Source organism: Pavona decussata, unplaced genomic scaffold, assembly GCF_977016875.1.
Source record: "Pavona decussata unplaced genomic scaffold, jaPavDecu1.1 SCAFFOLD_21, whole genome shotgun sequence".
Classification (NCBI taxonomy): Eukaryota; Metazoa; Cnidaria; class Anthozoa; order Scleractinia; family Agariciidae; genus Pavona; species Pavona decussata.
This window is the reverse complement of record NW_028145444.1, coordinates 3961818-3971983: the sequence shown is the minus strand read 5'-3', so window position 1 is coordinate 3971983 and position 10166 is coordinate 3961818. Positions and strand designations below refer to the sequence as shown.

The following is a 10166-nucleotide window of genomic DNA, read 5'->3' as shown; positions in this document are numbered from 1 at the left end:
GATTCAACCAACCCTTACGCTTTCCACTGCTGTCAATCACTGCAGCGGACCTCTAAAGTCCGTTTAAACGGTTTCAATATTTGGTTCAGCATGCGTTCGACACTTTGTTGAACCAAATGTTGGGGACGTTTGAACAGGTTGTTCGACATTGAAAGCGTAAAAATTGTTGAAAGCGTGTTGAATTAAATTTAAATGGTTTAAAATTTCATTCAACATCCATACAACACTTCCTTTGTTCTCGAAAATGTTGAATGGTTTTGAAGCCTTTTGAACACTCCGTTCAACATTTGTCCGACATTTGCCCAACATCCGTTCAACTTTTGTTGAACGAATGTTGGGAAAATGTTGAAACCGTTTAAGCGGGCCTTAAAAAAACAAACGCGTTTGGCTCAACGGGGTCAAAAGGTCATTTTCGTGCACTGCGATTGGCGGATTTCGAACTACTTTGTCAATTTCTGTATTGTTTGCGGTCAGTCGGTTGTCGCTGTATTTATGATTGACAGCAGTAAAACACGCAAACCGTTAGCTGGGGTTGACTGAGTTCAGAGTCCGTATGTTGTTGAAGGGTGTTGTAAAGGATGGCGCCCTGTAGCGCCCTAAAGCTTCTCACGAATTTTGACGCGGAAAAACGTTTGAAAAAAATAGAAACAAGCCGTGGTAAAAAGATTTGCTAATGCACTGGAAACAGAGAACTTAAAATAAATAGTTGCGGTTTATAAATTAATGACTACATCCTTTCTTTCATTTGACTTATACTATCATCTCACAGTAACAGGAAAAAAAAATTCCGATTGTGTTGCAGTCTACGTCTTTTATGATCGTACGTAATAATTTTCGACAGTATGACTATTTTTATGACCATAAAATAATCGCATTGTTGAGATTGAATATACCAATCAATTTACAGTTAACAGATAATTTTGATTGTTGTTGTTGTTGTTGTTGTTGAACGCAGCTGTTGTTCTTCTATATATTTATACGACAATCCAATATATCCTAGCCGAAATGTTAAACCACCAGTCAGTGCCATATTAGCTGTTAAAACTCTTTGCTCAACCCGTTCGCACAAGCCTCATAAGGTCAAGCAATACCAGAATGGATGTTTAACTACTGTTGTAAAAACAAAAATTAGCCAATCACAGGATCCCAAGCAGAAAGAAAACGCCTTGCTACCAAAGTTAGACAGAGAACAATCGGAAGATGCTACCTCCATACGCGTACAGTGAATGTTTGCATCGCAATGTAAGGTTAATTTGTGAACAAAATTCAAATTGCTGAGAGCAAGTATTCATTTAGATTGACGATTAAAATCAACAAAGTTTGATTCAGGAACAGAAGAATGCGTTAATAGCATTCCCTTGAAGCAAAACCGAATGGAGCGCAGGTTTGATGGCGTAGTTTGAATTTATGTTGCTAGTGGAAACGGGTATGCGAGCAAACTAGAGTTTTGGTAACTTTTAACATTAATTTTGTAGTTTATATGATTGTATATACTGGGAAGATTTCTATATAGAGAAATTTTCCAGTCAAAACCAAGGTAATCGTAACAAAGAGAGCAGATAGATAGATAGACACCTTTTTCAAAAAATACATATCAGAGTGGTTTTTTAACAAGAGTACGTTAAAGAACAAATTATAACTTAAGGCCGGCGCCTCCTAATACCAAAGTATTTTTGCACAGTTTATGATTATGCGGGAAAAGTAGATCTTGACAAAAAACTATTTTAACCCAAAAAGAAAATTACAGGTAACCATGCATCTTTTAGAGATAAGCAACAATAAGTAGTTTTATAATACGGAGCGATGTATGGCCTTGTCTAGTATCCAAACTGAAGGTCATCTCCGAAGATATTCATGGTTACCCTCAATTTCCATTTTCGATTCCAACAGCCCTTGCTTAGATCCGCTTTTCTCGCGTAGTCAAACCGCGCAAAAAGACCTTTGTATTAGTATGCACCGTCCCTCTTAAGAAACCCGGGTCTCTCTGACCATCTCGGGATGCGCAGTGACAAAAGAACGCACCGTCCTTAACGTGCGGGAAATGATAGCCTGCTTAGCAGTCATTCCCTTTCCGACAGCGAGGGAGGCTCTCTACGGAAGATTTCGTTCGCTTCTCGCGCTTGGTTGGAAAGGAAATCTAGGGAAAAGATGAACCTGGTGGGGCCTGGCGTGGGAATACTCGCTACACGTAAGTCCGTTGGTTTTGTTTTTGTTCCTGCTTGGTTGGCAACGAAGTCAAAACCGAGTATAACTATAACCAGTATTCAATGGAAAAGTGTTTGTATGATAAGGTTATCTGCTCATTATCTTGAGTAAAAATGTGTTTTTTTTATCGTTTTGATTTTACATTAAACTCAGAAAAGAAACAGTTTCAAAAAAATGTTTTAGTACTCTTTTCTATGAGTGTTTGTCTTCACTTGTTTCTTGAACGCGTGATCACATGGCGCCATGACTCAAGGGACTCCGGATGGGGATTACCGTTTTTTATTTTTTAGTGTTAACTGCTGTGAAATTGTTAATTGTTTCCAGAAAAAATACTATACTGCCACGTTTTTGGAGGGTTTTGCGTTAGAAAAATGTTCATTTAACATTGTAAATACTTCTCTGCTCTGCAAAAATCACCGAGTCTCAAAACTAACCTAGAGTTGACGACGCTCGAGCCAGATTGAAGCGTCGTAATCCTACCTGAAAACAGTCCTCATCTTTTAGGGCATAACGAAAGCTAGCGCAAGGAAGAAAAAACAATCTGTCATTTTTGTTAAGATCTATATCGGTTTCTGTTGGTAATAATATGCCATGACAAAACAATCATTTGACTTTGTGGATATCGGTCTGTTAAGGGGGCAATTTACCTAAATTTGAATGAAGTTTAAAGAGGTTTTAAGAAGGGATAGAAGAAAGAAAATGATTTTTGGAACACCAACAGACAGTTGATACCCACGCAAGAGCACCCCAGGTTGTCAGTCCTTTGGCTTTTTGGTCAGCCGGTGGTCGCCAGAAGAGAGACTGGGGAACTGGAATTTTATTTAAATTTTTTTGATTTGCTGTCCCGTAACGGCCTCCATTGTTTTTACCGCAGAAAACCTGTGGTAATAAAATTCCACTACCCTAGAGTCTCTACTGGCGCCCAACCGCTGACCAAAAAGCCTGAGGACTGTGAGTACGAGATTGTGTTAATACTGAAAACCAAACATGGGAAAATAATAGGTTGAAAATGTTTTTTATTCGACCTGGGACCAAGGTCACGCTCGCAACATCGTTCTTTAATACTTTTGTCCTAATGGGTCTCAACCAATCAAACCGTCCACGTTATGGTATATTCGTTGTTTGTACAGCTAATTCTTTCATCTGCAGTTCAAATATATGATGTTTCATATACACTCTGTTTTTTTTATAAGAACCTTTTTTATAAGAACGTCGAGGCTGAGATTAACCGAAATTTTAAGAACGTATTAAGAACATTCCTCGGGCTGATTGTCAATTAAGAACGTTTTTTGTATTTTGCTTATCTGTATATAAATCAAGGTAACAAATGTAAATTAACCAAAATACTTGAGGGCATGTTTTGTATAACATTAACAATGGTGACACACATCTCGGTTTGTCATGATCACTTTGATAGGTTTCTTGGTCACGTCCGGTTTGATTTACTGAAATACATGTAGCGTATGCCATGTAATTTAAGAACATCTTAAGAACGTTTTCAGCCTCAAATCGCAAAAAAATATAAGAACGTTCAGCCTCAGCTCCAAAATTAGACGTTCTTTTAAAAAAAAAGAGTGTATTCATATTCATATACTCATCCATCACGAAAGTATTACAAATTCGCAATATGACCAGCTCCCGCACCGGCATCGCAGAAGTCATGGGTTCGAATCCCGTTCAAGCCTGAATTTTTTTCAGGCTTTCTTTGTCGTAACTGCGTACTACCTGCGAGAATCTTTCTTCTCAGTTTAACAGCTAATTCTATTAACGTTGTCGGGGCGCAAGATAATATGGGCAATTTATTAATTAATCTACCAAACTCGGCTATGATTCACTACTTCAGTTTATTAATCATACAGGCAAACATTTAAAAATGTTTTCTCCCATCAAGTGGCGTTAACCGTACGCTTGGACGGTTGAAGATCCTTTACGAAAGAATGTCTTACTTTCGACGGTTTCAGGTTTATAACGGATAAGTTGTATTTCAAGTTCATTGAATTTAGTTTGATTTTAAACGTTACGATGACCTTTCGTTTGAATGTTTGTATATTTCAAAAATGCCTTTGTCCCCAGGACGTAACCGTGATTTAGGCTCCGTCGGTCAAATTCCTACAAAGTATGCAAGCCTGCAAATACTGAGCAGTTAGTCAGGGGCGGACAATTCGTCCGAAAAAAATCAGTTTGCTTGAGCATTCTTAGCGGGCATTTCTGATTGACGGTGCGAGCCTTCAACCTGCTTGTACATGTGAAACCTGTGGCTCGCTACAAAACATTCTAAACTTTGGAAAAGCGTCATGGTTTATTACTGCATAATCAAGGGGACCCCGTATGTTGTGTTGATTAAGAATACAAATTTAAAACCCACTTACGCTTTTACCATGTGTTATACTGTCTTAATGAATTAATCATTACAGCGCGGCTTAGGTTACGCACCAGAACTCTATTTGTCAACTGAGTTTGAAATAATCCTAAGTAAAGGATAACTTGACAGTCCCTTTTTTTAAGGGTACAGAGGAACCTTCACATCAATTATGAAAAAAGACCCATTAGTAAAAGATGGAATTCGGTTTGTCTGCTAGCGCCGCCATTTTGATTAGTTTAGGCTCGATCTTCTATCGCGAGGAATGGAACCAAGTTGAGGGGTTTGTAACTCCTCGGAAATTTCGTACCACTGGGTTTTCCAAACGACCAACGCCATTTCTGAAACTTAGTCCCGATCCTCACTGTTAGACGCAACACGTGTAAATTATTCAAATTGGCCACCGTTAGCAGAAAAGACACAGACAAGGCTTTATATTGATTTTTTTTATTTCCATTATTGACGTGAGGGCTCTCTATGAGGATATTTCGGATTTTGGAGTACTCTTTGACTTTGATAAAGCACCAACAAGGATTTCGCCATTTTGTGATCGCCCACAGGAGGCGAAACCTGACCTGGGTAAAGTGCCCGCTCGATACAAGGTCCAGAGAAGCGGAATCTATTGTAATTTAAATTTGCTAATGATTATTAAGCTCTAACAAACAGCTTTGTAGAGATTTTGTCCTCTGAGGAGGACTCGCCCAGAGTGACTGGCCAGTTGTCACTTTCTAGTCCCATCTTGCATCGCGATCCCACAACCCCACGTCCTTTTTGCAAGGTCCAAAGCAGGTGGAAGTCTGCGACCAAGGAAGTGAATTTTTAACAAATTAACCAGGCTAATTGTAATAAAAAGGGCAATTAAAAGTCTGGCAAGGTAAAAAGATAATTAAAACTTTTAATTGGTCGAAGCACAGAATATTTACAATGATGGACATATAAAAGAGACGCTGAAATTAAATTTGCAAATTAATGCTATTTTTAAAAAAATTTAAACATGTGAACGGTCTATCACGAAAAAGGATTAGTGGTCTGAAAAAAAGGGAAAAATATATGTAAAAGAGTTGATCTTCGAGTTGCAATAACACACGGCCTCCATTCTTTCAGGTACTCTGAGGAGAAAAGATGGAACGGTTAACCGGAATATATGCGAATTATAAATTGTAAAAAATTGAACGACAATCTTTGCAACTGTCAATTTTGTTAATTAAATTTTTTTAGTGTAACTATTGACTTAGTCTTATTTATTTTTGTCCATTATTATGTAAGCATAAAAATATTACCCTGAAAATCCGAATGAAAAAAAGTTAACATTTTGCTTGTTTAATAGATACTTAGGAAGTGTCGTGAGGCACGTTTTAAGCTCCTTCCTTAAGCTCCTTCCTCCTACCCCCGAAAAGATAATAAAAACTTCAGCAGGTGTAACATTAAATAGTGTCATTAGTTTAGAGGGGAAATGCTACCTACTTTTAGTGTCGCTTTTAATGGCTGAAAAACAAATTAGTTCAGTGTTTGAGTTTTGTTAATAATTACCTTACTGGTGCACAGAAACTAGTATTAATTATCTTTGGCTGCAGATGGCTAGGATGGAAATGGGTTGTAATTTGAATAACTTGTTCTTCCTGTTAGTTGGATTATAGTTTGTTCTTCCGCCTCGGCCTAAATCACCTTATATCTTCCTTTCACTTGGTCTAAGAACACCACTATATAAAGAAAAAGGTTTCTCGTCGAAAATTTGAGAAATTCTAAGCAAAGTACAGCAAAATCCTTGTGACTGTGCCCCTTAAGCAGTTATGCCAGCAAATTAAGACGTACATGGAAGCCGTGCCTTGGAAACATCTTGGGGGAAGCAGATGAAGACGCGGAGTCCTATCCTTATAAGTCAAAGAATTGTGCTTTTTTCATGACATTCAACCGCAAAACAAGTTTGAACCATACAAACACCGACCGTTCTTAGCTGTAAAACCGCGAGCGAAGCGATGTCAACCATGACGAACCAATCAAGCACTGAGGTACGCTTTTTGATACAAGGAAGTGATGCTGTCCTCTACATCGCAGTCTGTGCCATAAATGGCGTGTTCTCTCTAATGACATTGCTCGGAAACTTTGTCGCATTAGGAGCCATCTGGAGAACTCCCTCACTGCACACTCCCTCCAATGTGTTTGTTTTTGGACTTGCTGTTTCCGACTTTGGAGTCGGCTTGATCGCCCAACCGAGTTTCGTTGTCGTCTCAGTCATCGAATTCGTTACAGAAACACGCCTGGGGATGCCGTGGGTCAGGGCTTTTGTATCAACGCAAGCAGTTTTTGTATTCGCCACAGCTTTGACGCTCACAATGGTGAGTGTAGATAGATTCATTGCGCTTACATTTCACTTGAAATACAAGGCCATTATTACTGTTAAGCGAGCTAGAGGTATTTTGTTCTTTATTTGGATCGCAAGCATCGCTTACGGACTGGCGTTCCTGTTGTTGGGAGCTCGTCTACATCACATTCTATCCGCCGCCGTATTTTCTGCTTGCATGATCATTAACTTGCTTGTATATTTCATTATCTACCGTATTGCCCGTCGACACCATGTTCAAATCCAAGCTCAAGAACAAATACAAGCCAGACAGGAAAATGGAACTTCAAATATGAGCGCTTACAGAAAGTCTGTTATCAACATCTTTTTGTTATCTACCTTATTTGTTCTCTGCTGCGTACCATATATTTTTGTAAGGGTGTATATCAGTTTTGCAGACTTGAGCCGAAACCGTCGTATGTTTGCTGCGCGGTTGTCAGCTTCATCGATGTACCTTAACTCCTTGTTTAATCCGTTATTGTACTGTTGGCGCATGCGCGATTTGCGAATGGGGATGAAAAGTTTTGTGAAAGCATGGTGTTGACTGGAGTCAGATCGATGTCAAAACAGACCACGTGATTTTGAGCTCCAAGCCGACGCCCTAAAACTTGGTAATCCTCGGGGGAGCGGGATTAAAAGCAAAAAGAGGGGTGGGGGAGATGGGCTTCTGGACTCCTTTACTTTAGTGAACCAGGGCTCCGAGGAACTAGAATAGACATGGCACATTGATTCCAAAGTAAAATCCCCCAAGCCTCTTTTGGATGGAATCACCTTCGTTTAATTTTGTATAGTGACTTTGCCTCGATCTCAAAGTTAGCAACCAAATTTCTAAATCTGTTTCAAGTATTCAGTTTTCGACATTGAAGGAGAAAATCATTTCCATTTTTAAAAAGCATGGACAGACAGCAGTCTCATATAAAATTGGAGTTCTGAGTTGTTAATTAAACCCTTCTTCCGGTTACATTGCATAAAACGTCATTAATTGACGATGTAAACCAATCGGGTCTGATCGTTGTACATACATTAGAAATTGTTGGCAATGTTTCAAGAATAATGCTTATTTGCTCTGTGTTTGTCTATTCATATATCATATAAAATATCAGACGTTTCCTGATCGGCAGAATGTTTGTGTTCTTCAATGTAGTGCTCAGGGTGAAGGCAAGTGTAGCGGATATAATTTGCATCACACAAATTGCACTGAATAGAGCTTATTTACAAATGGTAAACGGCTTAGCGAAGGAGATCTGCATTTAGGGATGTTAACCGCAACATTTTTCTTTTCAATTATTATTTCTATTAACTTAGCAGATATATTGAATGAAGTATTGTGTAGTGTTTTACTGAGCGTAGACGTTAAGAAGTTGTAATTAAACTTATTCAGACAGGCCCGCCAAGACTAAGGGGCTGTTTACATGGAGGGAGGAAGATCCTAGCACCAGGAAGATCCGAGAAGGCGAAAAAACGTTTCGTTAATTTGCTTTACATGCAGAAATTTGGGCCGAAGTGGTTACCAAGTGGAGAAGGAAAAGAGGAATAACTGTCGGCCTTGAGCAGCTGAACGCCCGGCTGCCGCCATGTTTGGTCTTTTTGTTCTTTGTTCTTTTTGTCCCGAGCGAAAGTAGTTTACATGGTGCTAGGATCTTCCTATCTCTCAGCTAGGAAGATCCTAGCGCTAGGGTCAAGTACAACTTTTTGCATGCAAACTAACTAGAGAAAACATATGGCGCTAGGATGATCCACCCTCTACGGTCTTCCTTGCGCTAAGATCTTCCTCCCTCCATGTAAACAGCCCCTAACACTAGCTACCTGCGGGCCAGTCGAGTTGTAAATAGTTAAAAATAAGAAAATAAAGGTTGTTGTTGTTGTTGTTGTTGTTGTTGTTGTTGTTGTTGTAGAAGAGTCTGGGACACCCAACGGTTCATTTCGGTGGATATCTGTTCGGAAGGTCTTTGAAACCTCCTCAGAGTTGGATTTGGTTTTAAAGAGAATCTCAAGTTTTGTACAGGATGAACAAGTACATTAAACCAACGAAATCTCGTGTACACCAGTAATTTATTCCGAACACTCCCAGTACACTTTATAACCGAAGAACAGAGTGAGAGAGAGAGGTTCGCTAGGGAAAAAAGACAGGAAAACTTATAAACATATCGCAAGGAAATAACGTAAACCGGGAACAAATAAGAGAGTACAAGCACAATAAATCTTACGGAATGTTTGTACTAGCTGGCGAGCGGGAAAAACGTTAACAACTTGAACTGGAATTTACAACATCAACTGAAAGAACTGACAACAATTTTTTTGCCCTTGCATATATCTGAGCTGATTTTCAAAAAGGTGGCTACAGAAATTGAGCACATTTTGAGACTTTCTAAGCTGAAGGAATATGCTAGTCATTAACAATACTCCAGTTACGGTTCATCACAAGAAAGTAAGGTCAGGAAATACTATGAAAGAGAAAAGAGGGGCTTTTCTTTGGAATTCGACGTGACATTGACACCTGAGTGAAATGAGACATGACCTGTGATCCGACTAAACAAGTGTGACACTTGGTAATTATTAACGGCGCCAACGCATCTTAAATCTCAACCAAAACCCGGTCTTTAAGCGCTCAAGACTAGCCTTCCACAAAAGAATCGGCTTAATCGGAGCAAGACAGCGTTTTAAATTGATTTTCCGTGTTAATTATAAGTTCAAGACGTAATGACAGCTGTAATGAGAATCACGCCGAACGAACATCTGGAAATTATTTATGACATTGAGTCCGGAAATCCGACCAAAATCGCACTTCTCGACTAATCGATCACTAGCCTAACAACGCTACAGTTATAACGGCGAAAAATAATAGAATAGCTTTTCAAACTCAGGCTTCTTGAAGAGAAAATCCTTGCCCATTCTTGCTAGTGTTTTCCATATCAGCTTAAGACCCGGATGTTGAAATCAGCATTTGAAAAGGGAAGGGTTAGCGCCCTTTTCCACCACAAAAATATACTAAGTCTTTGGCTGGGTGAAAAATTCGCAAAAATTTCACGTTGCCCGAATACAACTCATCCCTAAGACCTACTTTTTAGAGCCAAAGACTCTCACCTCCTCAAGCAAAGCCCACAATATACAAGCCTTTAATAGTCCAAGCCCGAGTAACTGAAAATTCCCGTTTAGTTAAAGAGGACTACTGGTGGCAAGCATATTAGACGAGGCAGGAACTGCACTCGTAAGACTTTTTCCCTCACTAGACTTAATGATGTCCTCAGGAAAACTTTGCTT

General features: G+C 39.3%; 1 protein-coding gene across 1 annotated transcript; it reads left to right on the top strand.

The window, feature by feature from the left end:
• The first annotated feature begins 6118 nt into the window (after positions 1-6118).
• Positions 6119-9110, top strand: LOC146486302 (adenosine receptor A2a-like). The gene has a single exon (XM_085096145.1). The coding sequence runs from the start codon at positions 6541-6543 to the stop codon at positions 7447-7449; it is 909 nt and encodes a 302-aa protein (XP_084952271.1). The 5' UTR covers positions 6119-6540; the 3' UTR covers positions 7450-9110.
• The last annotated feature ends 1056 nt before the right edge of the window (positions 9111-10166 follow it).

Excerpts from the sequence above, each read along its gene's own strand:
- LOC146486302 (XM_085096145.1), top strand. The coding sequence starts at position 6,541 with ATGTCAACCATGACGAACCAATCAAGCACTGAGGTACGCTTTTTGATA.